The sequence below is a fragment of the Staurois parvus genome, unplaced genomic scaffold (assembly GCF_062004578.1).
Source record: "Staurois parvus isolate SC_StPar_1 unplaced genomic scaffold, SC_StPar_1.0 ptg000544l, whole genome shotgun sequence".
Classification (NCBI taxonomy): domain Eukaryota; kingdom Metazoa; phylum Chordata; class Amphibia; order Anura; family Ranidae; genus Staurois; species Staurois parvus.
The window spans coordinates 5,631,887-5,658,261 of NW_028318340.1; the positions used below are offsets into that span (position 1 = coordinate 5,631,887).

The 26,375-nt window shown below is 39.2% G+C and overlaps 1 protein-coding gene across 6 annotated transcripts in view; it reads right to left on the reverse strand.

Moving 5' to 3' along the window:
- NBEA (neurobeachin) overlaps positions 1-26,375 on the reverse strand; it is an 881,324-nt gene that overhangs the window by 555,174 nt on the left and 299,775 nt on the right. For all 6 annotated transcript variants that reach the window (XM_089690860.1, XM_089690861.1, XM_089690859.1 and 3 more), the window contains exons 12-15: positions 22,208-22,360; positions 19,956-20,124; positions 7,828-7,907; positions 2,604-2,666 (exon numbers count right to left, since the gene is read on the reverse strand). In XM_089690860.1, coding sequence (XP_089546986.1) covers positions 2,604-2,666; positions 7,828-7,907; positions 19,956-20,124; positions 22,208-22,360 — 465 coding nt within the window. The remainder of the gene's footprint in view (positions 1-2,603; positions 2,667-7,827; positions 7,908-19,955; positions 20,125-22,207; positions 22,361-26,375) is intronic.

Genomic DNA, 26,375 nt, shown 5'->3' on the forward strand with positions numbered 1-26,375 from the left:
TTGGTGTGTACTGTGATGAAAACCAGCCACTGCTGCTCTCTATCCTACTGCAGGGTGACTGGTCTTCCCATATAGAAGAAAAATATATTTTAAAAATATTCTTCCCAAATATATTGATGTATATTTGAAATGCTAAACAGTTGTGTTCAGTATAATAGCAGTGTGTTGAAAAAAGTGAATAAAGCTCAAACATATATCAAATTTGTGTTGTTCCTCTAAAACAAATGAAGAAAAGTGAATATTAGACTGTTAAAAAAAAATAGCAGTGTTTGTATTCTTCTTTACAAACTCAAACATTCACTATATAAACTGAAAAATGTTTGAAGATTTTGCTTTCCTTTGAATCACTTAATGAATATTTAGTTGTATAAGCACTGTTTCTGAGAACTGCTGTACATCTGTGTTGCATGGAGTCAACCAACTTCTGGCACCTGTGAACAGGTATTCCAGCCCAGGATGATTGGACTACATTCCACAGTTCTTCTCTATTTCTTGGTTTTGCCTCAAACTGCATTTTTGATGTCACCCCACAAGTTTTCTATTGGATTAAGATCCGGGGATTGGGCTGGCCACTCCCATAACATCAATCTTGTTGGTCTGGAACCAAGATGTTGCACCTTTACTGGTGTGTTTGGGGTCGTTGTCTTGTTGGAACACCCATTTCAAGGGCATTTCCTCTTCAGCATAAGACAGCATGACCTCTTCAAGTATTCTGATGTATTCAAACTGATCCATGATCCCTGGTATGTGATAAATAAGCCCAACACCGTAGTATGAGAAACATCCCCATATCATGATGCTTGCGAAACCATGCTTCACTGTCTTCACAGTGTACTGTGGCTTGAATTCAGTGTTTGGGGGTCGTCTGACAAACTGTCTCCGGCCACTAAAGAACAATGTTACTTTCATCAGTCCACAAAATGTTGCGCCATTTCTCTTTAGGCCAGTCAATGTGCTCTTTGGCAAATTGTAACCTCTTCAGCACATGTCTTTTTTTCAACAGTGGGACTTTGCGGGGGCTTCTTGCAGATAGCTTGGCTTCACATAGGCGTCTTCTAATTGTAACGGTACTCACAGGTAACTTTAGACCTTCTTTGATCTTCCTGGAGCTGATTGTTGGCTGAGTCCTTGCCATTTTGGCTATTCTTCTATCCATTTGAATAGTAGTTTTTCGCTTTCTTCCACGTCTTTCAGGTTTTGGTTGCCATTTTAAAGCATTTGCGATCATTTTAGCTGAGCAGCCTATCATTTTCTGCACTTCTTTATATGTTTTCCCCTCTCCAATCAACTTTTTAATCAAGGTACGCTGTTCTTCTGAACAATGTCTGGAATGACCCATTTTCCTCTGAATTTCAGAGAGAAATGCACTGTAACCAGCATGTACAACATTTGCTGCCTTCCTTCCTTAAATAAGGGCAATAATTGCCACCTGTTTTTCAAAGAATGAATGACCTCACTAATAGAACTCCACACTTCTATTATTTTGAACATGCCTCTTTCAATTAGTGATTCAATTACACAGAATCAGCAGCATGCATGTCATGACTGTTGGGTCTGTTGGATTTCTATTACTCTACTACACCTGCTAGTAAATTATTTGCCATGTAGAAATATAATTTCTACCAAAAACAGTGATTGATCAGGTTAGTGATGTCTGACTGCTATTATTTTGAACACAACTGTGTATATATATTGTATGTCTTTAAAAATACAAATCTACAAGTTTGGAATGCATTTACAAATATATGTAAACAATATATGTTAAAATGACTTTTTTATATTTTAAAAAAAAAACTGAAGAATATATTTAAAAAATATATATTTTTAAAAAATATATATTTTTAAAATATATTCTTCAGATATATTGAATATGGCCAAAATTGTAGCATTGCAAATATATGTCAATATATTTGGGAAGAATATTTTTAAAATATATTTCAAATATATTTTTCTTCCATGTGGGTTGTACCATCCCCACTGTAGTTTTCTGCAGCATATCTTTTAGTGCATGCAAGTGAATGGGAAGTCACTGCAAAGAGGCTGCAGAAAATCATCAGTGCAGATATAAAACTGAGGATGGTAGAAAGATGGATGTATTTTATTTGAAAGAAAAACATGGCAACTGTTTGTTATACAAAGTGCTTCAGTAAACTAAATATCATACAGTTAGGATTTAAATGTTTTAGCACATAACTTTTGTTTTTCCAACCACATTCCCTTAGGCAATACCCACTATGTACATCTCATAATTTGTTCTGAAACTATATCTCAAAGCCTGCCATGTTTCAGCTCCATTGAGAATAACTATCACCAGTGCTGTGTGTGTCACAAATTGCAGTATGCTGCATTAGATGAGGGTCAGCTGTGACGGCTCAGTCAAACCATCAAAAATCAGAGAAGATGAAAGCACATTCATTTTTAGACAATATGGGAAGTCCATCAAGACTATACACAGATGTGCTGCTGAAAAACCATTTAGAACTCAAGTAGACATATACTGTATATTCCATCTGTAATATCATACAGCAATCCTATAAAATTAAAATTACCCCATTAATAGGTATTAAAAAGGAAAAAAAAAAAGTAAAAAGATGGAAACATACCTCATGCATTGTCAGCAGGTAATTTAAAATGCTTTGTAGTTCATCTTCTTTGACCCCTCGGTCCTGAAGAAAACACAAGATGTTAATCAAACATAAAATTACATTTTACCAACAACCAAATTATTCCACATAGACGCAGAACCCTCATCTTCATTCTAAAGGTCTCTGCTATGCATTTGTTTCTGGCAAAGCATTGAACATCAAAGATTTTTTTCTTTTTCTCCACAATGCACCACTGGGTTCACAAACCACCTATCACTTCATCCAATCACTGTCTCCTGAGTATTGGGGTAGGTGTGTATAAGAGTTTGCAAACACAGAAAAAGAACTTGCATAGGACTTTATTTACAGTGGATAATGGGAAGCATCAGGAGCTGTAGGAAGGAGCGCTGAATGGGGAAATGATTAAAGGATAAACTCACCTTACCAAAGATCACCTGTCCGCACCCCCCCCCCCCCCCCGACACCTGATTGTGACCACAGGTGGGGTATCTTCTCCCCGCACCCACTGTTACAATCCACACACACAACCGCATTATTCATTCATTTATCATTTCCTGTGAGTGAATGAGCTACAACTACACAGATGTGCAATTCCTATTGCCCAAAGCCTGGGTCATGTAGTTTCAGGCTCTGGGCAAGCAGTGTTTTTTTTCTTTTACATGTAGCCCTGTCGAGTGCAAGCAGCAGGGTTTAGAGCCAATTGTTAGCCTAACTAGCCCCCGCATCGATTTTAAAGGAAGTGGAAGGTAATGTTCCCCCCCACCCCCTCACCGGTTGTCCGGATGCCTGTCATCTTCCCCTGCTTAGTGGAGGCACGCTCCGGTCCAGTTTCTGCCCCGCTCCCCTGCTGCACATCAGCGGAGAGCGCCAACAGTCAGAACCAGATGTTCTTTGTCTCTAGCAGCTCCCAAGAACAACACGATCTGGGCTGTGCAGTCATGTGGAGAACACCTGGCTCTGATTGGCAGCGCCCTCTGCCAATGGGCAGCGATGGGGCAGAATGTTTTTTTTCTAATATTAATTTTTATTTATATTTTCTGTTTATATATTGTTTGTTTTAGTAATTATCGGTCTACTGTTATCTGCAGATTTTTATATATATATATATATATATATATATATATATATATATATATATAAATTTATTTTATACATCTTATTTTAATTATTTTACTTATAATTTTGTCTTTTATTTTTTCATTAATGTTGTTTATTATTATTTCATTGTTATCTGCAGATTATTATATGTATTTTTAAAATTATTTTCAATGTATTTTTATTATTTTTATTTTATTTTGTTATTATAAAATATATTTATTTTTATTTGTATTTATTTATTTCAGGTACTTATATAGCGCTGTCAATTTACGCAGCACTTTTACATATATATTGTACATTCACATCAGTCCCTAACCCTCAAGGGGCGTACAATCTCTAATGTACATACACATACTAGGGTCAATTTAGACAGGAGCCAATTAACCTACCAGCATGTCTGTGGAGTATGGGAGGAAGCCAGAGTACCCGGAGGAAACCCACGCAGGCACAGGGAGAACATGCAAACTCCAGGCAGGCGGTGCTGTGGTTGGGATTTGAACCGACGACCCTAGTACTGCCAGGTGGAAGTGCTAACCATTTAGCCACTGTGTATCCCTATGTATTTATTTTATAATTAAGATTTTTTTTTTTTTGGTAATATTATCTGATTATAGCTATCTGCAGATTATATATTTTTCATTACATTTATTTTACTATTTTTTTTATTTTATTTTCACTTTTATATATTTTTGTTGTTTTAATTCAGTTGTTATCAGCCTTGTTGTATCAGTCCCATCCACTGAGAGGGAAAACAGAGCCTGTCCAAACCGAGTCACATCTAGTTTCCCAGATGTAAACAGCGCCATTTTTAACAATAGAAAGCATTTGATCACACTGGATCTTGTTGTGATCAAATGCTGCTAAGGGCCTTATTGACCCAGACTATCTGTTACTGCCTATTGCTGTCACAAGAGATGTTTACATTCCTTGTGACAGCAATAAAAGTTATTAAAAAAAAATAAATTAAAGTGACAGTGTAAAAATAAATAAATTAAAAATAATTTGTAAAGCCCCCCCCCCCCCCGTGCTTGTGCGAATGCTTGCGTCAGTCCTGCACGCATGTAAACAGCGATCTTCCCACACATGTGAGGTATCGCTGGGAACATCAGTTCATGTGCATTCTAGCATCAGACCTCCTCTATAAATCTAAAGTGGTAACCTCTAAAGGATTTTAAATCGTTGCCTATGGATAGTAAAATTTCTGATGTTTGTTGCCATTGCATGGGAGTGCACAATTTTAAAGCATGATATGTTTGGTATCTATTTACTTGGCGTAATATCTTTTATATTTTACCAAAAAATTGGGTTATGTAATGTGTTTTCATCCATTAAAATTCAAAAAAGTGCATTTTTTTTAAAAATGGTGCTTGAAAAACCGCTGCACAAAAACTGTGTGACATAAAAAATTGCAAAGACCACCAATTAATTCTCTAGGGCTTTTTGCTTAAAAAAAAACATTTGGGAGTTGTAAACCATTTTCTAGGAAAAAATAAAAAAACATTAAAAGTTTGTCGCCATAAAGCCCCTTTTGTTTTTAAAAGCTCCAGACATTCCTAAAAACACATCTGTCTAATAAAAAAAAAACCTCAACCCTCAAATAGATTCATTCCTGGGATTTTTTTTTTTTAATCAGGACAAGTAGATTGGAACCCCGATTTAGTCCTTGGTAGTTTTAAAAAAAAAATTTCCATACCCCTGAGCTAGCATCTGCCATTGCGGCAAATGGCTAGATCTCGAACTGTGAGGGAACTGTTGAGCGCTCTCATAGTTCATGGTTTCTTCCTAGACTTCAGAAACTGTCTGCCTGGAAGGGGAGGTAAGGGCAGACAGCTACTGAGAATCTGCAGGATCCTGTAATTGCACTCGTGATCTGCTGATCATCGGAGCAATGCTTTACAGGCTGCAGAGTAAAAAAAAAAGAAAAATGCACATTTTTTACCTGTAAAAAGATGTGCTTTTGCTTTTTTTTTTTTCCACAAAAAGTGAACTTAGCCTTTAACACAGAAGCTGAACAATAGATTGCAATCACAAAGGTTAACAGGTACAGAGTCATGAGAAGCCTTCTTTCCCTCAATGCTCAATCCAAGCATTCAAAGTGTAATTATCCTTTACCCTAGGTTCACACCTAAGCATTTTCTGCAACGATTTGCCGAAACGCAGTATAGTCCATTTAACATGATTTCCTATGGAACATGTTCACATCTCTGTGTTTTCCCACGGTGCATATTTTGGAAAGGGTCAAGGACTTTTTTGAACAGAAAAAGTTGTGTTTTTGGTTCTATAGACTTCAATGGAAACATTGCTGAGAAACATGTAGTGCATTTTTTCCGTGTTTTTGATGCATTTTAAATCTGCCTAGGAACTAGAAAAATGAAAAAAAATAAATAAATGTAAAAACTAATAAAAAAACGCTGCAAAAACACGTAAAAAATGCAGGTGCAAAAACGTAATGCAGAAATGGCTCAAACGCAACCTGCATAGGTGTGAACCTAGCCTTAAGCAGATATTAGCTTTCCTTTGTCCAATCAGGCCAGTGACCCAGCTGCCCCCCTGACAGTGTGTTGGGGGTTCTTTACTCCTGCATGAGCTTTCACTCTTGAAACTGATACAGGTGTGCGCAGGGCTCCACCCAAACAACCACGTCTTCGTTCACAGAGAACTGTGATTAAATGAACTACAAATTCTGCTGCCATAACAGCAGACAGACTTGTAGTTGTCAATGAACACTTACTCCATCTCTCCAAGTGAAAGCATGTACCATGGTACAAACAGAGACAGATGGAAGAGTCTGCAGGAGCATGGCATTGCACCCGCAACCTACTGATCATGGGTGCAATGCTTTACAGGGTCCTATACAAAGTAAAAAAAAATTAAAAAAGTTTTTCCCCTACAAATATATGTGCATGTATTTTTTTTGGGGAAAAGATGGACTTTAAATTAGTTAAAAAAAAAATGAGAACAGGGACATGGGAATGTTTTTTGGCAGAGCAGCTAGGATCACAACACGGGTTCCATACTCACTATTCATATTGCCCTTTGCCTGGGTTTAAAATCTTTAACCAAGCACATAACAGTGGTACAATTTATGTAAAACAACACAAAAAAAGGAGTAGACTTAAAGCAAAGCTATGACCTGTCAATGCAGGGCACAGCAATGGGTTCACTTCAATGTGACTCTGTCCAGCCACCGGGAACAGAGTTTTGACCCTGTAAAGCCCCGTGTTGGGACCCAGAACTTAGGCTAGGTTCACATATGTGCAGGTGGTGCTGCTGCGGATCCGCACGAAAGGAGAGGAATGTGGACCTGCGGGCTGTTGCCATTAGTTCTAATGGCACGCCGCTCCCGCACTGGAAATCGCAATTGCACTGGGAACCAAGGTTCCCATGCGGGCTGCGGTTTCCAAGGAAGTGCAGGGGTTTCTTCCCTGCGTGTAAGGGGGCACGGGAGTCCATTCAAATGATTGGGCTCTCATGCCCGCGCAAAGCTTGGCCCGCATGGACGCATATATGTGAACCAGGGCTTATACAGGGCTTTCAACCTTCCGCCTAGGAGACAGTGCTGGTTGCCAACCACCAGTGCCATCTCATTGCAGTAAAAAGGAAAAATTAACATGCTCCCTGCACCTGGAAGTACTGGGTGTTTTTAATTAGAGCTGTTTAAACACATACATACATTATTAGACTTGCCTGAATTTTTAAATAGCTGGGGATTACCCAAATTTCTTTTGAAGCATTATTATGGGTATTTATTAGATATTCTAGTTTGTAACACATACTTGTAAAAATGGTAGAAGCTCCAAAAGAGAATGATTTATGGTATTTTGAAATGCTAAATATAATGAATCAACACTGCAGCAAGCAGCAATTTTAAAACATGAAAGAGAAAGACAGAGAAAGACAAAGAGAAAGACAATACCAATGTTGCAATACCAACATTACGTAATTATGATCTATAGAAAGAGATCAAAAACAGAATTCACTGAAAACCTTAGCATGACGCCAGAGTTAATGGATGGCTACTTTATAAAATGTCAAATTTTTTACCTATTCCTCAACTTATGTCCTGAATCAATAATTAAACAGGAAAACATATTCATGTCAGCAAACAGAGAGAATGCATTACCTTTAAAATGAGCTGCTTCAGAAACAGCAACATGAATGCTCTCAGGGAAATGATTTCTTTCTGAGAAGGTCGGGAGCCATCTGAATGAAAAAAACAGTTAGGTTTCCTATGATAGGTAGGCCATGCTCAAGCGAACAGTTTACATCACTCTTTTTGGTTCTGTTTATATCCATCACCTCAAGCAGTTCACCACTCAAAAAAACCACTAGGAAAAGTGCCATTTGCACTGGTGCGCCCAAAGAATGCAACAGTATGGAGGCACTTCATTGAAGCTTTAAAGATGTCTTATCACCACACCAAAACTACAACTCTCTCCGACTCTCAGCTTTCAGCACAGTGTGTCAATATATCCTTTCAGCATGCTAACATTTTAGGAGACCAAAGAGTCTCAGGTCCACCTTGACCAAGCACATTTTCAGGATCTCTTTAATAATCCAAGTGGCAGAATCTGTGCAGGCAGATTTCTAATTATCACAACTATTCCCACGTTGCCAAATCCTTTGGAAGATTCAAGCTGGATTATTAAGGCTCCATGCACACTAGCATGTTTTTAAACTTCTAGAAGCCAGTAGTATTATCCTGTGTGTCCATGATGCACACTATTTAATGCTAGAAGCATTTTTCAAGCTTTTAAAAAAAAATAGTTCTTGTAGAGTTTTTGGGAATGTTTTCCCTGCAGAAAAAAAACACTGCTGAATGTTCCTAAAATGCTCACAACAACTCTTTTTGAACTTTTTTTTTCCTTTGTTCATGTACTGTTGAAACGTTAACATTCCTAAACACTTCTAAACGCTACTACAAGCTGGCAAAAAATGCTATTAGGGGTTTTCATCCAGCATTTTTTTCTAGAGGTTTGTGATCTTATAAAAAAAATTGCTAGTGTGCATGGAGCCTATATACTGTTACAGACAGGCAAATCTCTCATCGAGAACATCTTCAGCTACCCAGCACATGACTTTTTTTTTTTTCTCTATTAAAATTGGATTGTTCCTTTTTTTCTGTAGAGGTTTTTTTTTTCACTTCTGATGCTTGTTTAGTGACCTTTCACATTGAAAAGAAGAAAGTCTAATGGAGCTCTGCACATCTATCAGTTGCTGAAAAAAGACAGCTCACATGGGGATACGGGGGCAGCACACATGAAGACTGCATATCCATGGCAAGAGTGCATGTTGATTTCATTCTGTGAAAGTGGATTATTTTATATATATATATATATATATATATATATATATATATATATATATATATATATATATATATATACACATACATACATACATACACACTGAGCTCTCATGTCATCCCACTATGGCAGGTGTCTTTCTACAAAGAAGGAACTGCATACTAAATCAAATATACAGGAATGGAGTTATGGGAGTTCAGACATGGTGCAGTAAATCTGCAGAGATGAAAATAATAAATTTCTAGCTACACGGTCAGTGCTTTTTATCTGCTGTTGTATTGAGTTCACACATATCTGCTTTCACTGAAATAGCCAAATGTGTACGCTCCAATAGTAATTCTCTATGGCATGCCTACAGAACAGTTGCACTCTATCCGAATACTGTTCATTTAATAATCAGTTCAGAGATGCGTTCTGCCCTAAAGGGACACAATATCTTACACTGAGTGCTGTCCAAATGTGTATCTATCACACACCTACCAAAAAAGTCCTTTTCAATAAACTGAGCCATATCCACATAAATTTAATTTACACTGAAATGCGGTTCACGTGTTGGAAAAAGCAGTGGAGTACAGAATGTAACCTATTAGAAGCCACTTTGTCTCATTGAACTACCATAAGCCAATTATGGATTGGAAGCAGACGGGGTGTTCACATGCAATGGACGTGACGCTTTGCTTCACACCTGCGGCGGGGCGGGGGTAAAATGCTACTCAGACGAAACCACAAGTGTAAGCAAGCCTGAACAAGGCCCTTCGTGACAGGGTCATCAGGTATTATTTTGATGAAAGCTACAGATTTAAAATGTATGAAAATTACTTTTGAAGTTACTTTAACAAGTTAAACTTACACTCACCGGCCACTTTATTAGATACACCTGTTCAATTGCTTGGTAACACAGATTGCTGATCAGACAATAACATGACAGCAACACAATGTATTTGGGCAACTAGACGTGGTGAAGACGACTTGCTGAAGTTCAAACTGAGCATCAGAAAGGGGATTTAAGTATATTTGAACGCTTTTTGCTCAATCGAATGGTTGTTGGTGCCAGATGGGGTGGTCTGAGCTAAAAAACTGCTGATCTACTGGGATTTTCATGCATATCCATCTCTAGGGAAATTGAGACTTATCAGACCACGCAAAGTTTTTACAATCTTCTATTGTCCAAATTTGATAAGCCTGTGTGAATTGTAGCTTCCGTTTCCTGTTCTTAGCTGGCAGGAGTGGAACCCGGTACGGTTTTCAAGGTTTGACCTGTTGTGCGTTCAGAAATGGTATTCTGCATACCTTGGTTGTAACAAGTGGTTATTTGAGTTACTATTGCCTTTCTATCATCTCAAACAAGTCTGCTCATTCTCCTCTGACCTCTGGCGAAAGATGCTCACTGGATATTTTCTCTTTTTTAGACCATTCTCTGTAAACCCTAGAGATGGTTGTATGTGAAAATCCCAGTAGATTAGCAGTTTTGAAATACTCAGAGCAGCCCATCTGGCACCAACAACCATGTCACGATCAAAGTCACTTAAAGCCCCTTTCTTCCCCATTCTGATGCTTGGTTTGAACTTCAGCAAGCAATCTTTACCATGTCTAGATGCCTAAATGCTTTGAGTTGCTGCCATGTGATTGGTTGATTAGCAATTTGTTACTAAGCAATTGAACAGGTGTACCTAATAAATTGGGCAGTGAGCGCTTTTAATATTTTGATTATTGGATTAACATACACTTTAGGCAGACAAAGTTTAAATATAGTCTTATACACAAGCTCTGTTTGAAAAAGTAGGAAAGGAGATCCTGCTCAAAACGCTTTGCCTTTGCCTGGAATCCTTCAAACTTTGCTCCATCAAGTTGTCCCCAGGGATGCTATGTATGCTCTGCTTCATTACTCTATCCCAGGCCTCTTTGTGCAACAAGACTGACCATGTACCTCTTCTTAATGGCAACACAAACGATAGTCAAGGCATGGAACAAGCCTTTGGTTTGATTGCAGGAAGTCAGGGAACATACAACTCAGATGCGAATTATCAAGAAACACACTATTATCCTTAATGACAGCAAACTAAATTTCTGTGAACTTGGGAACCATGACTTAATTATCCCCTGCCCTATTCAAACTTTAGCCTCCTATTTGGACTGTGAGACGAGTTTGTGATGAACTCCCCACCCCAACCCCTATACCTACCATTAAATCCCCTTTCTTCCTTCCCACCTAGAACCCATATCCCCTTCCACCCTAACTGATCCTGACTATTCAACCCTCTCGAAGCATCCCATTATACTTTTTGTCAGCTACCTTGGTATATATTTATACTGCTTGTCTTTTGACAGTTTCCCTTGATGCATTGTTCTGAGTTCCTGGTTTATTCATGGTTGCATTTGACAACCCACCACTTCTGGTGGGTTTTTATTGCTTTCTGTGTCCTCCTTGGTAAGATTGCCACATTTTATTACAGTGATGGCGGACAGCAAGAGATGACAGATTTTTCCAGTGGGAACAAATACAATAGAATGGGGAGGGATGAAATTCTACATCATATTTTTTTTTTAATGCGGTCTGTATTTCTGTTGAGAAAAGCCTTAGGGATCGTGTACATCTGCATTGCTCTTTAAAGGCATTCAGGAAGTGATACTGCGGCCTATTGAATGTCAGTTTTGTTTTTTGTTTTTTTTGACAGCCGAATAGGCTTTTGAAATTGGAATACACAAACCTAGTGTTTGGCTTGCAGATGTTGCGTGGGCCCATATTTTTGAATGGGTTGTGTTTGTTGAACATGACAGTGGAGGTACTTTTTGCTGCTTTGCAAAGCATCTTGTGGCCATGGTGGCATGTGTATAACCCTGTCCGGCTGCCTTTGCAGATTAAAGGGAGAGGTTTGGGGGTAGTAAAACACTGGCTTAACCACCTATTTTTACCACCTTCCCTCAACCGCAAGTTTAAACTAAGTGATAATGTCCTGTTCACCCAGACATGAAAGAGACAATCCCACAACAAAGATCCAAACAGCAACAAAAACTTAACAGATAAGTTGAACATTTCTGTTCATAGAGAGCTAGGTCCTTGCAGTTTCTGGTTGGTGGTTTGATTGTTCTTGTATGCTCATCACCCTTGATATGTGTGGACACACAAAGCAACTATGCTGGCCTATAACAAATGACACACGTCAATCACTACAATGACCGAACTTCTTCCCACAGATCAGATGTACTGTATGCTCAGCTTAGTGAGGCATAAAGTTACAAGTTCTTATATCTACATCTAAGCACAACAAATTAGCTTGAAGGAGCAGCTACAAGCTCAGCAAAACATTAAAGAAGCAAATCTCAAAATTGGCTGGACTTATAAGAAATGTGTCAGAAATAACTAATGTTCTCTACAAAAATCAACTACAGAAGCAAGATTTCAGATCCTGGAAACAACTCGTTTTCACATCTAGAAAAACCCATCAATAAAGAAAGGACTGGCCAACTGGCAGACCGAGCCATGGAATGTGATGGGTAATACTTTTGGCCCTCATTATTCTTGATAACCTCAAAGAACCTTACTCTGTAAAAAGTAATTGGAAGAGCTGGTAGACCTGGACTTTGTACCCTGTTAGTGCAGTCTCCAAACTAAACAAAAAGATATAGACTTTCTGGTATACTATTTGTGGATTCTCAGTAGTTCAGACTTTACTTGCTTGCTTGTTGCAGGTCAGTCACTCAAACTGCTGAAGACAGACAACCAGGCATGTAGCACTTACAAGTCTGAAATGGCAGCCTCCATAACACCTTGCTACAATACAGGATTATTTTAACTAGGCATCTGAATGCAGCACACAGTGTAATTCACGGGTAACATGGGTACACAGAAGTGCATTTTAGGAGTAAACAAAGAATGGTCAGGAACCTTAATAGTGCCTTCTATTGGCCAATTTTGAAAAATTATAGGGCTTTAGTAATGGGATGACATTGCTGTACAGCTTATTTAGAGATATTTTAAAATAAAAGGGGTTTACAACTGGTTGTTATCAGTATTTGTTGGAGGATTAATGGACAAAAAGTGCTGTATAAAGAAAAGACCTTACCCAAGGTAAAGAATATTTATCCATTATATCATATAATGACAAAAAAGAGAATGATCGACAACATTCTATTTTGGAACAAAAGAACTCCATGTATAAATGGTTAGGAATGGGAACCCCTGGGCTGGGAGGCAAACACAGCGACTTTACATCTTTACAATCCTATACTCACAGTTGATCCAGAGGAAGGCAAAAAAAACCCCAGCAAAGCATGATCTAATTTGCTCCTGCAGGAGGGAAAATTCCTTCCTGATGCCCCGAGAGGCAATCGGATATTCCCTGGATCGACTTTACCAATAAATGTTAGTATATAGTTATATTATGTGTATCTAAGAAAGAATCCAGGCCTTTTTTAAATCAATCCACTGAGCTGGCCAGAACCAACTCTATTCCACATTTTCACAGCTCTTACTGTGAAGAAACCTTTCTGTATTTGGAGATTACATTTCTTTTCCTCCAGATGTAAAGAGTGCCCCCTTGTCCTTTGTGATGACCTCAAGCTGAATAACTCTACACCGAGTTCACTATATGAACCACTGATGAACCATACATGTTGGTCATATCCCCCCTTAATCTCCTCTTCTCAAGAGAAAATAAATTCAGTTCCTCTAATCTTTCCTCATAGCTGAGCTCCTCCATGCCTGTCATCAGTTTGGTTGCACTTCTCTGTACTTTCTTCAATGTTCTTTTTGTGAATTGGTGCCTAAACTTTAACTGCATATTCCAGATGAGGTATTAGTAATGATTTGTACCGGGGTAATATGATATCTCTCTCTGGAGTCTATACCTCTTTTAATACAAGAGAGGATTTTGCTCGCTTTAGAAACCGCAGCTTGGCATTGCATGCCATTATTAAGCTTGTGATCTACCAGAACCCCCAGATCCTTCTCCACCATTGATTCCCCCAGTTGTACTCCCCCTAGTATGTATGATGCTTCACTTTATTTACGGGGACTTTCCAGCAATTCTTTTGACCAAAACGTGAAGGTAATTAACCAGCCTACATCTAGAGTAGAAACATCTATGTGGGGAAGTTGGAAAATGATCTATTGAGTGACTTATGAATACCAAGTTTTTTTTTTTTTATATCTAAAAGGGTAGAAGAACTTGAAAAGGGATTAAACAGCCTACCCCTATGTAATTCATACAACTGTCCACATAATGTAATTATTACATTTATTTGCAAACATTTCCCTTGTTAATCAACGAGAACAAAAAATACCTTCCATGTGACATGGACTCTCTCTCTTTTTATGTGTGTTTATATATACAGTTATGGTTAAAGGTTTGCATCCCCCGGCAGAAATCATGAAATTGTGGGATTGATATAGAAAATATGACTGATCATGCAAAAAGAAAAAAAAAACCAAAAAATAAAAAAACTATCTTTTATATAAGGATAGTGATCATATGAAGCAATTTATAATCACATAGCTGTTTTGCTCTTTTTAAAATCATATTAACAGTAATCACCCAAATGGCCCTGATCAAAAGTTTACACACCCTGGAATGTTTGGCCTTGGTATGAACACACAGGGTGACACACACAGGTTAAAATGGCAATTAAAAGGTTAATTTCCCACATCTTTTTGAATTTCAGTTAGTGTCTGTGCATAAAGAGTCAATGAGTTTGTTAGCTCTCATGTAGATGCACTGAGCAGGCTAGATACTAAGCCATGAGGAGCAGAAAAGAATGGTCAAAAGACTCGTGTGACAAGGTAATTGAACTTTATAACGATGGAAAAGAATATAAGACGATTTCCAAAGCCTTAAATATGCCAGTCTGTACTGTTCAATCACTTACTAAGAAGGGGAAAATTCGGGAATATCTTGATACCAAGCCAAGGTCATGTATACCAAGAAGGATTGCAGCCACAACTGCCAGAATTGTTCGGGATACAAAGAAAAACCCACAGCTAACCTCAGGAGAAATAGAAGGCTGATGTGGTTGTTTCAAAGAGTACAACAATACTTGACCAAACTTTAGCTGCATGGTCAAATTGCCAGAAAGAAGCCTTTACTGCATCAATGCCACAAAAAGCCCGGTTACATAATGCTCGACAACACCATGACAAACCTTGCAGCTTCTGACACACTGTGATCTGGAGTGGCGAGACCAAAATAGAGCTTTATGGTCACAACCATAAGCGCTATGTTTGGAGAGGGGTCAGCAAGTCCTATAACAACAAGAATACCATCTGAATGAAGCATGTTATCATAAAATATCGGCAGACAATTTGCATTCTTCCTCATGAAAGCTGCATATGGGATACTCTTGGACTTTCCAGCATGACAATGACACTAAGCACAAGGCCATGTTGACCATCCTGTGGTTACAACAGAAAAAGGAGAAGGTTCTGGAGTGGCCATCACAGTCTGCTGACCTTAATATCATCGAGCCACTCTGAGAAGATCTCAAATGCGTGGTTCATGCAAGATGACCAAAGACTTTGCATGACCTGGAGGTATTTTGCTAAGACAAATTTGGGGCCTCAGACAGCTATTACAAAAGACTGCACGCTGTTATTGATGCTAAAGGGGGTAATACACAGCATTAAGAACTAAGGTTATGCAGACTTTTGAACAGGGGTAATGTCATTTGTTTACTTGTTGTGATGTTTTGTTGCCTGCTCACTTATGTGTTCTTTAAACATAGTACATACTGTATATTACCAACTTTTCAAGGGTATGCAAACTTTTGAGCACAACTGAAAAAATTTATATATATATATATATATATATATATATATATATATATATATATATATATATACATATACATACACACAGTTGTGTTCAAAATAATAGCAGTCAGACATCAATAACCTGATCAATCACTGTTTTTGGTAGAAATGATATTTCTACATGGCAAATAATTTACTAGCAGGTGTAGTAGAGTAAAAGACATCCAACAGACCCAACAGTCATGACATGCATGCTGCTGATTCTGTGTAATTGAATCACTAATTGAAAGGGGCATGTTCAAAATAATAGCAGTGTGGAGTTCTATTAGTGAGGTCATTCATTCTTTGAAAAACAGGTGGCAATTATTGCCCTTATTTAAGGAAGGAAGGCAGCAAATGTTGTACATGCTGGTTACAGTGCGTTTCTCTCTGAAATTCTGAGGAAAATGGGTTGTTCCAGACATTGTTCAGAAGAACAGCGTACCTTGATTAAAAAGTTGATTTGAGGGGGGAAAACATATAAAGAAGTGCAGAAAATGATAGGCTGCTTAGCTAAAATGATTGCAAATGCTTTAAAATGGCAACCAAAACCTGAAAGACTAGAAAAAAGTGAAAAACTACCATTCGAATGGAAAGAAGAATAGCCAAAATGGCAAGGACTCAGCCAACAATAAGCTCCAGGAAGATCAAAGAAGGTCTAAAGTTACCTGTGAGTACTGTTACAATTAGAAGACGCCTATGTGAAGCCAAGCTATCTGCAAGAAGCCCCCGCAAAGTCCCACTGTTGAAAAAAAGATGTGCTGAAGAGGTTACAATTTGCCAAAGAGCACATTGACTGGCCTAAAAAGAGAAATGGCGCAACATTTTGAGGACTGATGAAAGTAAGATTGTTCTTTTTGGGTCTAGTGGCCGGAGACAGTTTGTCGGATGACCCCCAAACACTGAATTCAAGCCAAAGTACACTGTGAAGACAGTGAAGCATGGTTGTGCAAGCATCATGATATGGGGATGTTTCTCATACTACGGTGTTGGGCCTATTTATCGCATACCAGGGATCATGGATCAGTTTGAATACATCAGAATACTTGAAGAGGTCATGCTGCCTTATGCTGAAGAGGAAATGCCCTTGAAATGGGTGTTCCAACAAGACAACGACCCCAAACACACCAGTAAAGGTGCAACATCTTGGTTCCAGACCAACAAGATTGACGTTATGGAATGGCCAGCCCAATCCCCGGATCTTAATCCAATAGAAAACCTGTGGGGTGACATCAAAAATGCAGTTTCTGAGGCAAAACCAAGAAATATAAAGAAGAACTATGGAATGTAGTCCAATCATCCTGGGCTGGAATACCTGTTCACAGGTGCCAGAAGTTGGTTGACTCCATGCAACACAGATGTACAGCAGTTCTCAGAAACAGTGCTTATACAACTAAATATTCATTAAGTGATTCAAAGGAAAGCAAAATCTTCAAACATTTTTCAGTTTATATAGTGAATGTTTGAGTTTGTAAAGAAGAATACAAAACACTGCTATTTTTTTGAACAGTCTAATATTCACTTTACTTCAATTTTTTTAGAGAAACAACACAAATTTGATATATTTTTCTTCATGTTTTGATTTGGAATAGAATATGTAGTGTTCCCAATGCATTTGTGTGTATGGAAATAAAAGCTATTAGAAGGATTTTGAGCTTTATTCACTTTTTTCAACACACTGCTATTATTTTGAACACAACTGTATATACACACACATATATACATACACTAATATTGTGACATGCTTTTAAGGTCATCACTATACCATCCACAACGTTCCCTTTATTCCCTTTCCATAATTTACAGGCAACAAAGTATAAGTCTCTAACTTGTGATAAATTGACAGAGCCATCAGATATTATTACATAAGTTCCACCTTTTTCAAGACAACTACCTTAAAAATAAAAGATAAAACAGCCCACGCTCTAAACTACAAAAACTCTTCACGTTGTACTTTTCCAAAACTAAAGCCATTTTTGTGCGTCTGTAGGAGGAAAAACAACATATTTTTCATTATAATGCTGTTTAAAGTGAACCAGTATCCCCCTGTGTATTAGCAAATGCATTCTAGTCTGTTCTCAGAAAAAGAAAGGCAAGTAATGCAATACAATGAATTATAAACTAATATGCATTAAAATCATATTGACAGCACCGCTACTAAAATAGCAGGTCTTCAAAATGGTCATACATTTCGGCTTCTTTTATAAGGCAATGAATAGTGCATCGATTAGTCTCAAAACACAATTAAAGTGTTACTAAACCCACAACAGTAAAATCAGTCTGTATATGCAGCAAAGCATGTTTGTTATACTCACTGTGGAACCTAAGGGGTTAATCCTCTCCATTGTATAAAAAGGTTGTTTGATCCTGTCTTATCTGATCCTCCCCTTCTACTGTCCCCAATCCATCTGCTGATAGTACAGAACTCTAGGAGACACTCTGCACTTACTCAGTTTAGTGTGTATTGCTAGAGTGTTTTTTTTTTCTTTAACAGGGTGCATGTGATCAGCACAGGGCCAATCAGCACTGTCCAACAAGAGGATCAAGGGTTATGCAGCCTTATAGGACAGTCAGAGCAGTATGAAAACTCCTCCTACAAGCATTTACCAGTGCTCAGCTGCACACTGACACTGAAATCACAAGACTGCTATATACTGCTGATGAGAAAAGGTATTTAGCAGTTTATATTTACTAAAATAATTGCATTGTCATGTTCTGTGGGAGGCCAGATATAGTGAATGCAGGGTCCTGGGTTTAGTAACGCTAACTATAACAGTCAGAGTCCACTTTTCAACAAAGCAGAGCAGTCATGACTATGAGTATTGATTGGTATATGTTTCTGCTCTTTCTTGAAGTCTAACCTTTTACCTCTTTGCCTCATAGTTATTACAATAATAAGGATTTCAAGAAGTTCAGCTTTTCATGTCATCCTTCAAGCTAAACCATATGCCCTCCCACACTGTTTACATCATTCTTGCATGACTTGCAGTTAGGTAGTTATAACTAGACAATTCATAGCTCAGGGTTACATCTCCACAAATTTAACCTGGCATTCTGCACCTCTGATCATACACCCAGGTTTTTCTTCAAATGATCATCCAACTGTTTTATGTCGCTTTGCATCCTTTTGAATGATTGAAGGACAGAGAAGGTGATCATGTGACACAAGGGAAGGCAGTGTCACATCATCTCAAGTCCAAAACCACGGGTTACAAGAGACATTATTATTATTATTATACAGGATTTATATAGCACCAACAGTTTGCGCAGAGCTTTACAAAATGAAGGTAGGCATTACAGTTACAATACAATTTGGTACAAGAGGAAACAGAGGGCCCTGCTCGTTAGAGCATACAATCTATCAGGAAGGGTTGAGTGACACAAAAGGTAATAACTGTGGGGGGATGAGCTGATAGAGGAAATAAATGGCGGTTTACTAGGTAGAAGCGGGATAGACTTCTTTAAAGAGAAAGGTTTTCAGGGATCGTCTAAAGGTGGACAGATTAGGAGATAGCCGGACAGATTGGGGTAGAGAATTCCATAGAATGGGAGAAGCTCGGGAGAAGTCCTGGAGGCGAGCATGGGTGGAAGTGACATGGGAACTAGAGAGCAGAAGGTCTTGGGAGGATCGAAGAGAGCGGTTTGGTTGGCATATTTAGGGAAGTAGATTTCATTACAAATGGGAAGCCACTGTGTTAAATAGATCAGGGGCGGGCAAACTACATCCTCCAGCTGTTGCAGAACTACAAGTCCCATCCAAGGGCGGACTGACAACTCATGGGGCCCCCGGGCAATAGGGGATCATGGATCCCCTGTGTCCTTGCCCAAACTCAAAAAATCCTATGAAAAAAGGTACCAGGGGCATCTCAAGGGGCCCCCTACTGACCCCGGGCCCTCGGGCAATGCCCGAGTTTCCAAATGATCAGTCCGCCCCTGATCCCATCATTCCTCTAGGAGACACTCATTTCCAGGGACCTAGAAAGATCATTTTCTTTTGTATCCAAAAAGAGATCTGGCTGCTTACGTCCATACCTCCTTTCCTTCCCCACCAGTTGGTATACTCGAGGCTAATATCTGATAACATGTCAGATTATTCATGGGGCTAATCAACATGAAAATCAAATGAATATGGTAAAATATTGTACAATACAAGCTACTCACCAAGCCCTTTTGGGTTTATGCCACTACTGTCAACAGGATTTACAACCCAGTAGTAGTATTTCAGTGTGTGCATTAGCTGTAATACTGTTCCCACCCTTCGGATGGTGGTGTAAATTGTGGCAGTGCCGATAAACTCAGCTGACAGATAGGTGTACAGTGAGAGCTGCACCTGAAACGGGACAGAAGCAAATCAGCTACAAAGGCTACACGATAAAATACCATGAACAGCTTTGTTAGAGTGGTAGTAAACTCAAAAACATAATATATAGCAGCTTACCAATCCTTAGATGTGGTGGCCGCATTAATTTCCTTTTTTAAGACCTTTTTTCCTTTATTTCACCTGGTGATCGGGCCAGTAACACACTTCCTGTCTTAATGCCATAGATGGTTCAAACCAACTGAGATTCAAACCATGCATGGCCAGGCTGAATGTACCCAAGTTGATTGATCTATCAACTTGAGTACACAGATTTTACATTAAATTATTGCTAGCGGATATTAGAGGCGTCAGCAGTAACCACTGTGTTCTCCCAGACAGCCCCTCCGCCTACCTGCCGGCAGAACACAATAGCTCCACGGGAGGGATTCCCCCATCAACAGAGTTAGTGGTTTCAAGGAAGAAAATCGCTTTATCTACAGCTGGCTTTAGGGTGTCTGCATTCAGGATTAAGTAGTAAAGAAGACACCTCTGGACAGCAGCATTGTCGGTCTGGGGAGATGGTAGTGAAAGACTAGTTGATGTAAATGGACAACAATTTAAATCTGAGCTCCAGCTAACACTTTATAAGCAATTACAACATACTGTTTTTTATTTACTTTTGGGATAAAGGTTTTAAATAAATGAATAAAAGCTGACCATTGTTCATACCTGACAACTCTCTAACTGCTAGTTTGCTGAACTGTTTAGTCTGGTAATGGAAGTTCAAGACTATCAAACTTACTGGTTGTATCACCAGGTGAAAACAAGGAAAATAAGCCTACAAAAGAAGACTAATGCAGCCACCACATCTAAGAATTGGTGATATAATACATTTTTGTTTTGGGGTTTAATATTGCTTTAAGGTTTAGCACTGTAGGGAAGGTAGAAGCATGCATTTTTCAATGTTACCTTTAAAAACCAGTGACTCTATACTCTCTAAAACCAAATATATCATATGGAAAAGCATGGGTAGAAAAGAGAAAACTGCAGATTTTCAAATCTATTTTGCGAATGACACAGGGACTGGTCCTATAGTGTGTGATGAGGAGCAAGCTCTTGCAAGCTGTGTTTGACAGTCCTGCAGTACATACAGTATATTCAACTTACGTCCACCGAGTATATTCCTTATCCTATCTTTATATTATAGTGACACTCAATGTTATATCATGTTGCACATAGTATTACAAAGGCTCCTGGAGTAACTATTTTAATAAGCATGAATCGGAAGTCCTCCATCAAATCTAAAGTGGAATATCAGCTAGATACAAAGTTAAAGTGGTTGAAAAGGCTCCAGGTTTACCTTCATGAAAGTAAAAAAACCTTCTGCGTGCAGCCGCCCCCCAATACTAACCTGAGCCCCATCACAATCTAGCAAATCCTTGGCTCTCTGGGAACTCTCCCTCCTCATTGGTGTAGACAGCAGCAGGAGCCATTCGCTCCAGCTGCTGTCAATAACAGCCAGTGAGCCAATGGGGACATAGAGAGAGTGTGGGGCCAAGCTACGGCTCTGTGTGTAAATGGACACACAAGGCATCAGCTCGTAAGCGAGACTGCTTGGGTACTCCCATAGCAAGCTGCACTTGGCGGCCAGGAGCGCCAGAGGGAGACCCAAGATGAGGAGAATCAAGGCTGTTCTGTGCAAAATCACTGCACACAGCAGGTAAGTATGTTTGTTTGTTTTTTATTCAAGAAAAAATATTGCCTTTAATATCACTTTAAGGAACACTAATTTTGGTATGCCTTTTATATTGGCACTGGGTTCATTAAAACTTGTATTAGCACCACCCTGCACTTGACTTTGTGATGTTTCTAATAAATTCTGTTCTTTTTGTCTCCTTTAAATTCATTACAAAGGCCAGAATTGATGTTCTAAAAAAAGATTAACCACCGTGTAAACATAACATTTCCTAATAAAAAAAAAGAAAAAAAGAAGACAAGACACTAATGGGCCAGTGTGGTGCTTTAAACCCCAAATGACAAGTCTAGAACTGTAATGTTTCCAGACATCTTTTCCAATAAATGCTATATGTCAGAAATTAGCCTAGTGTGTTACCTTTGCTGGTGTGTGTATCCAGATGGCAGGGTTGAAGAGGATATGATCACAAAGCTGCTTCAGTAAAGGTGCCCCATGAGATAGACCATCCAGGTATTTCGCAAATGATAGAAACTGCTCCAACACTGCTCTAGTTATGTGAACCCTGGAGGACTGCAAGAAGATGGCACACAATCAACACTCTAGAATGTAATTACAACACATCCTTACTACATACAGTGTTTATTTTCTTCCTCATTAAGAAACATGTGTCGAGAAGCTTTTATGAAAATTGTTCGCCCTTTTGTAGTTGACAGATCTCCCTCTTCAACACAAGGTGAGTTGAGAAAAACAGCAATTACATCAATTTATTTCTGTAGGCTTGGCAAAATCAACCAATACAAATAAAAGCAAATGCAGTTTAAATTAGAAATTGTTTGATGAAGATCTTGGTTAAACAGTTTGTTAAAAAGGTTTTCCAGGGTACAGTTTGGCTTTTTCTTTAGGTTCATAAAGGGGGAATGTTCAGAGATACACAGCCCTCAGTTCTTTAAAGCGACAGGAGAATCAAGAGATGATAGCTTTTCATGTATGAACAGTTAAATAAAATGAGACAGGGGGACTGTTTGGTAAGGGAAAATTTTGCCATAGACGCCTCATTATTAATACTCTCATTCAGACCAGAAGCTCTTCAAACAACCAGTCTATCTCAGCACAGCTCATGTCAGATAAGGGCTGAGACTTCACACAGTTCTAGGTTTTTATGTATTATTTGAAGAGTATGCCATGGATAAAAAACACATATGCAGTATATCTCTATAATACAGGCACTTCTCCCTAGGTTGTATCCCTGTAAATATCCTGCAAGTACAGAGCACTTCCCATGGATCTACAAGAAATTCACCCGTCGGGACATTGAAATCTGACAGCGAGGACTCCCCACTGTCAGAATACATAGATCAGATCTGGGGCCGCTGTCTGCATGAAAATTTTCCAGTAGGTCTAAGGATCAACTTCTGCCGAACAGGGAGGGCTACACACAGATCAAAATTTGGTTAGCCCCTGCTAAACTGGCCAAATTTAGATTTGTGTGTACGTAGCTTTAGGTGTAGAAACAATATTAAAGGTAAATTCCTTGCACAGCTGTCTCACTCTTCCTTTACAAACACAAACCATAGCACTGGTCTGTTATAGTGTACTGACCATACGGACAGCACACCTGTTGCTTGTTCTTGGTTTAGAGCTGGTTTATATATATGGGAATTGGATGTGTTTTGAACCGCGTCCAATTTGCATGCCATGTGAAATAACATGTTTCTGTTGTGTCTGTTCACTTATATGTGGTGCAACCAGAGTGAGGATTCAGTGCAAATTGAAAAAAAGAGTCCTGTCTGTTTTCTAAGCAGTGCAGTCCGGCTCAGGTGCAAATTCAGGCTCAATGACTTCTATGGGAACGCTTCTGAATAACACGTCATCAGTTCTGATCCTGATCTAAACCTGTCCTGAACCTGGATCTAAACCTGACCTGAACCACCAAACAACTATTTGGTTAATTAGCTGTGAAAACGGGCTTCAATATACACTGCACATGTGTAAATCCATACTTACTGTATGTTCAGATTAATGACAATATTGTCACAGCTAACTCTGCCAGGTGACACTGGAAGAGGCCACAGGGAGCCCCATAAAAACTTTACTTTATTTGTGTGGAAGCAGTGTTCTATCTAGAGACACACAACATACCCCCCCCCCCCCCCGCTAAGCCAAAGTTCTCCAATCAGCAAGGAGTATGAATTTTGCTGAATGCAGCACTTTGATTCAATAGGGAGTTTCTGGCAGGGAACATATTCTACTCAAGCTGTGGCTGCTTTCTAAAGAAATCAGCTGTAAGACTTTGAACAGCTTTTGTTTTGATGTATACAGTATGTATAGAGTGGATTTATACTAAAGTTTAGAATGCATAAAGGGGGAGGTGCAGCGCTAACTTGATAAATATACACTTAAATAGTTACATAAACCAATATTAAGGTGCTGTTAAAGTGCAAAACGGTGACTAAAATAAGTATAGTCCATAACGTGTTCAAAACGTGTTCAAAACCCAAGAGAGTCTTCAAAAAGCTCCAATGCCTGGATTCGTGGATGAGGTGATAAAGGTATAAAGATTGCGCACTCACCAGATACGCAATCCAAATGCGCATTGGTGTTTGCCACGCATAGAAGAAAAAAGGGGGCCGCTCTGCAGATGTAAAGGGCTCCCACCGGAGCCCAAAGAACAAAGGAGGCCAAATAGTGTGATACCTTATAGGCAAGGGGTATTTATTCCCAAAGACACACAGTATACAAGCAGAGGCAGGAGAGTTAGCTAACCCCCTATGACTACGTGCCTTCGCACGAAACGCGTCAGGGAGCGGCTACAGCGGTGTGACGTCACGCCGACCGGCGCCACGAGGGCCCCGGCGGCCATTTGTTATCTTTGTATGGTCAGTATCTCTCCTGTCTCTGCTTGTATACTGTGTGTCTTTGGGAATAAATACCCCTTGCCTATAAGGTATCACACTATTTGGCCTCCTTTGTTCTTTGGGCTCCGGTGGGAGCCCTTTACATCTGCAGAGCGGCCCCCTTTTTTCTTCTATGCGTGGCAAACACCATCGAGTGATGAGGGGCTTTTGTGACCAGATCTGACCAGATCCATATGAGGACACTAGGATTATCTGCTTTGAATGCGCATTTGGATTGCGTATCTGGTGAGTGCGCAATCTTTATACCTTTATCACCTCATCCACGAATCCAGGCATTGGAGCTTTTTGAAGACTCTCTTGGGTTTTGAACACGTTTTGAACACGTTATGGACTATACTTATTTTAGTCACCGTTTTGCACTTTAGCAGCACCTTAATATTGGTTTATGTAACTATTTAAGTGTATATTTATCAAGTTAGCGCTGCACCTCCCCCTTTATGCATTCTGATTATTGTGAAGGTTTTTATGGTACCTTTTTGGTGTTCAGCTGCTATTTTCTCGTTTTAATTTTGTTCACTTATTGATTTTATAAGTTGTTTTAAGCGCTCACTTGTCTTGAGATTTACTGTTTATTATACTAAAGTTTAGTTGGGCTTGAACATGAACCTTCCTCTATATCAAGACACACAAACACAGGGATCGAAGGAAAGAAGTCACTAGTGTTTGGGCAAAATGGCAAGAGGATCCTCCAAAACTCTCAGCGATGCACATATTAAGGGTTGCATCAGTTCTCTCACATAACATCGTACTTCCAGGTGAATACAGAATTGAGGAGATGTTCTGATATATCCATTATTCATGTTGTAGACCAGTATGTGAGCCGCTACTTTGTGTGCTATACTGACTTTTTTTGTAGCAGATTGTAAGTTTTCACTGTTGACTTCCCTTGTGTGGGCTGTGTCATGTGGAGGGTATAGTGACCATACTGCTATTAAAATCTCAATAGCAGCAATAAAATCTCAAAAAAAAAAATGTACGTGGGCTTTAAAACAACAGGTTTAAGCAGTTTGCATGTCCGCTTTTGCCTAATGTATGATTAAGCACAACTACATCCTTGCTGTGAAATATGTATTGGGTTTAGTGTGCAACAACACTATATTGCTAAAAGTATTGGGACACCCCTCCAAATCAGGTGTTCCAATCACCTCCATGGGCACAGGTGTATAAAATCAAGCACCTAGGCATGCACACTGCTTCCACAAACATTTGTGAAAGAATAGGTTGCTCTCAGGAGCTCAGTGAATTCAAGCGTGGTATCGTGATAGGTTGCCACCTGTGTAATAAGTCCATCTGTGAAATTTCCTTGCTACTAAAATATTCCACGGTCAACTGTTAGTGGTATTATAACAAAGTGGAAGCAACTGGGAACAACAGCAACTCAGCCACAAAGTGGTAGGCCACGTAAAATACCAGAGATGGGTCAGAGCATGCTGAAGTGCGCAGTGCACAGAAGTCACCACTGTCTGCAGAGTCAATACCTAAAGACCTCCAAACTCCATGTGGCCTTCAGATTAGCACAACACCAGTGTGTAGAGAGCTTCATGGAGTGGGTTTCCAAGCTGCATCCAAGTCTTACATCACCAATTGACATGCAAAGCATCGGATGCAGTGGTGTAAAGCCCACTGTCACTTGACTCTAGAGCAGTGGAGACGTGTTCTCTGGAGTGACA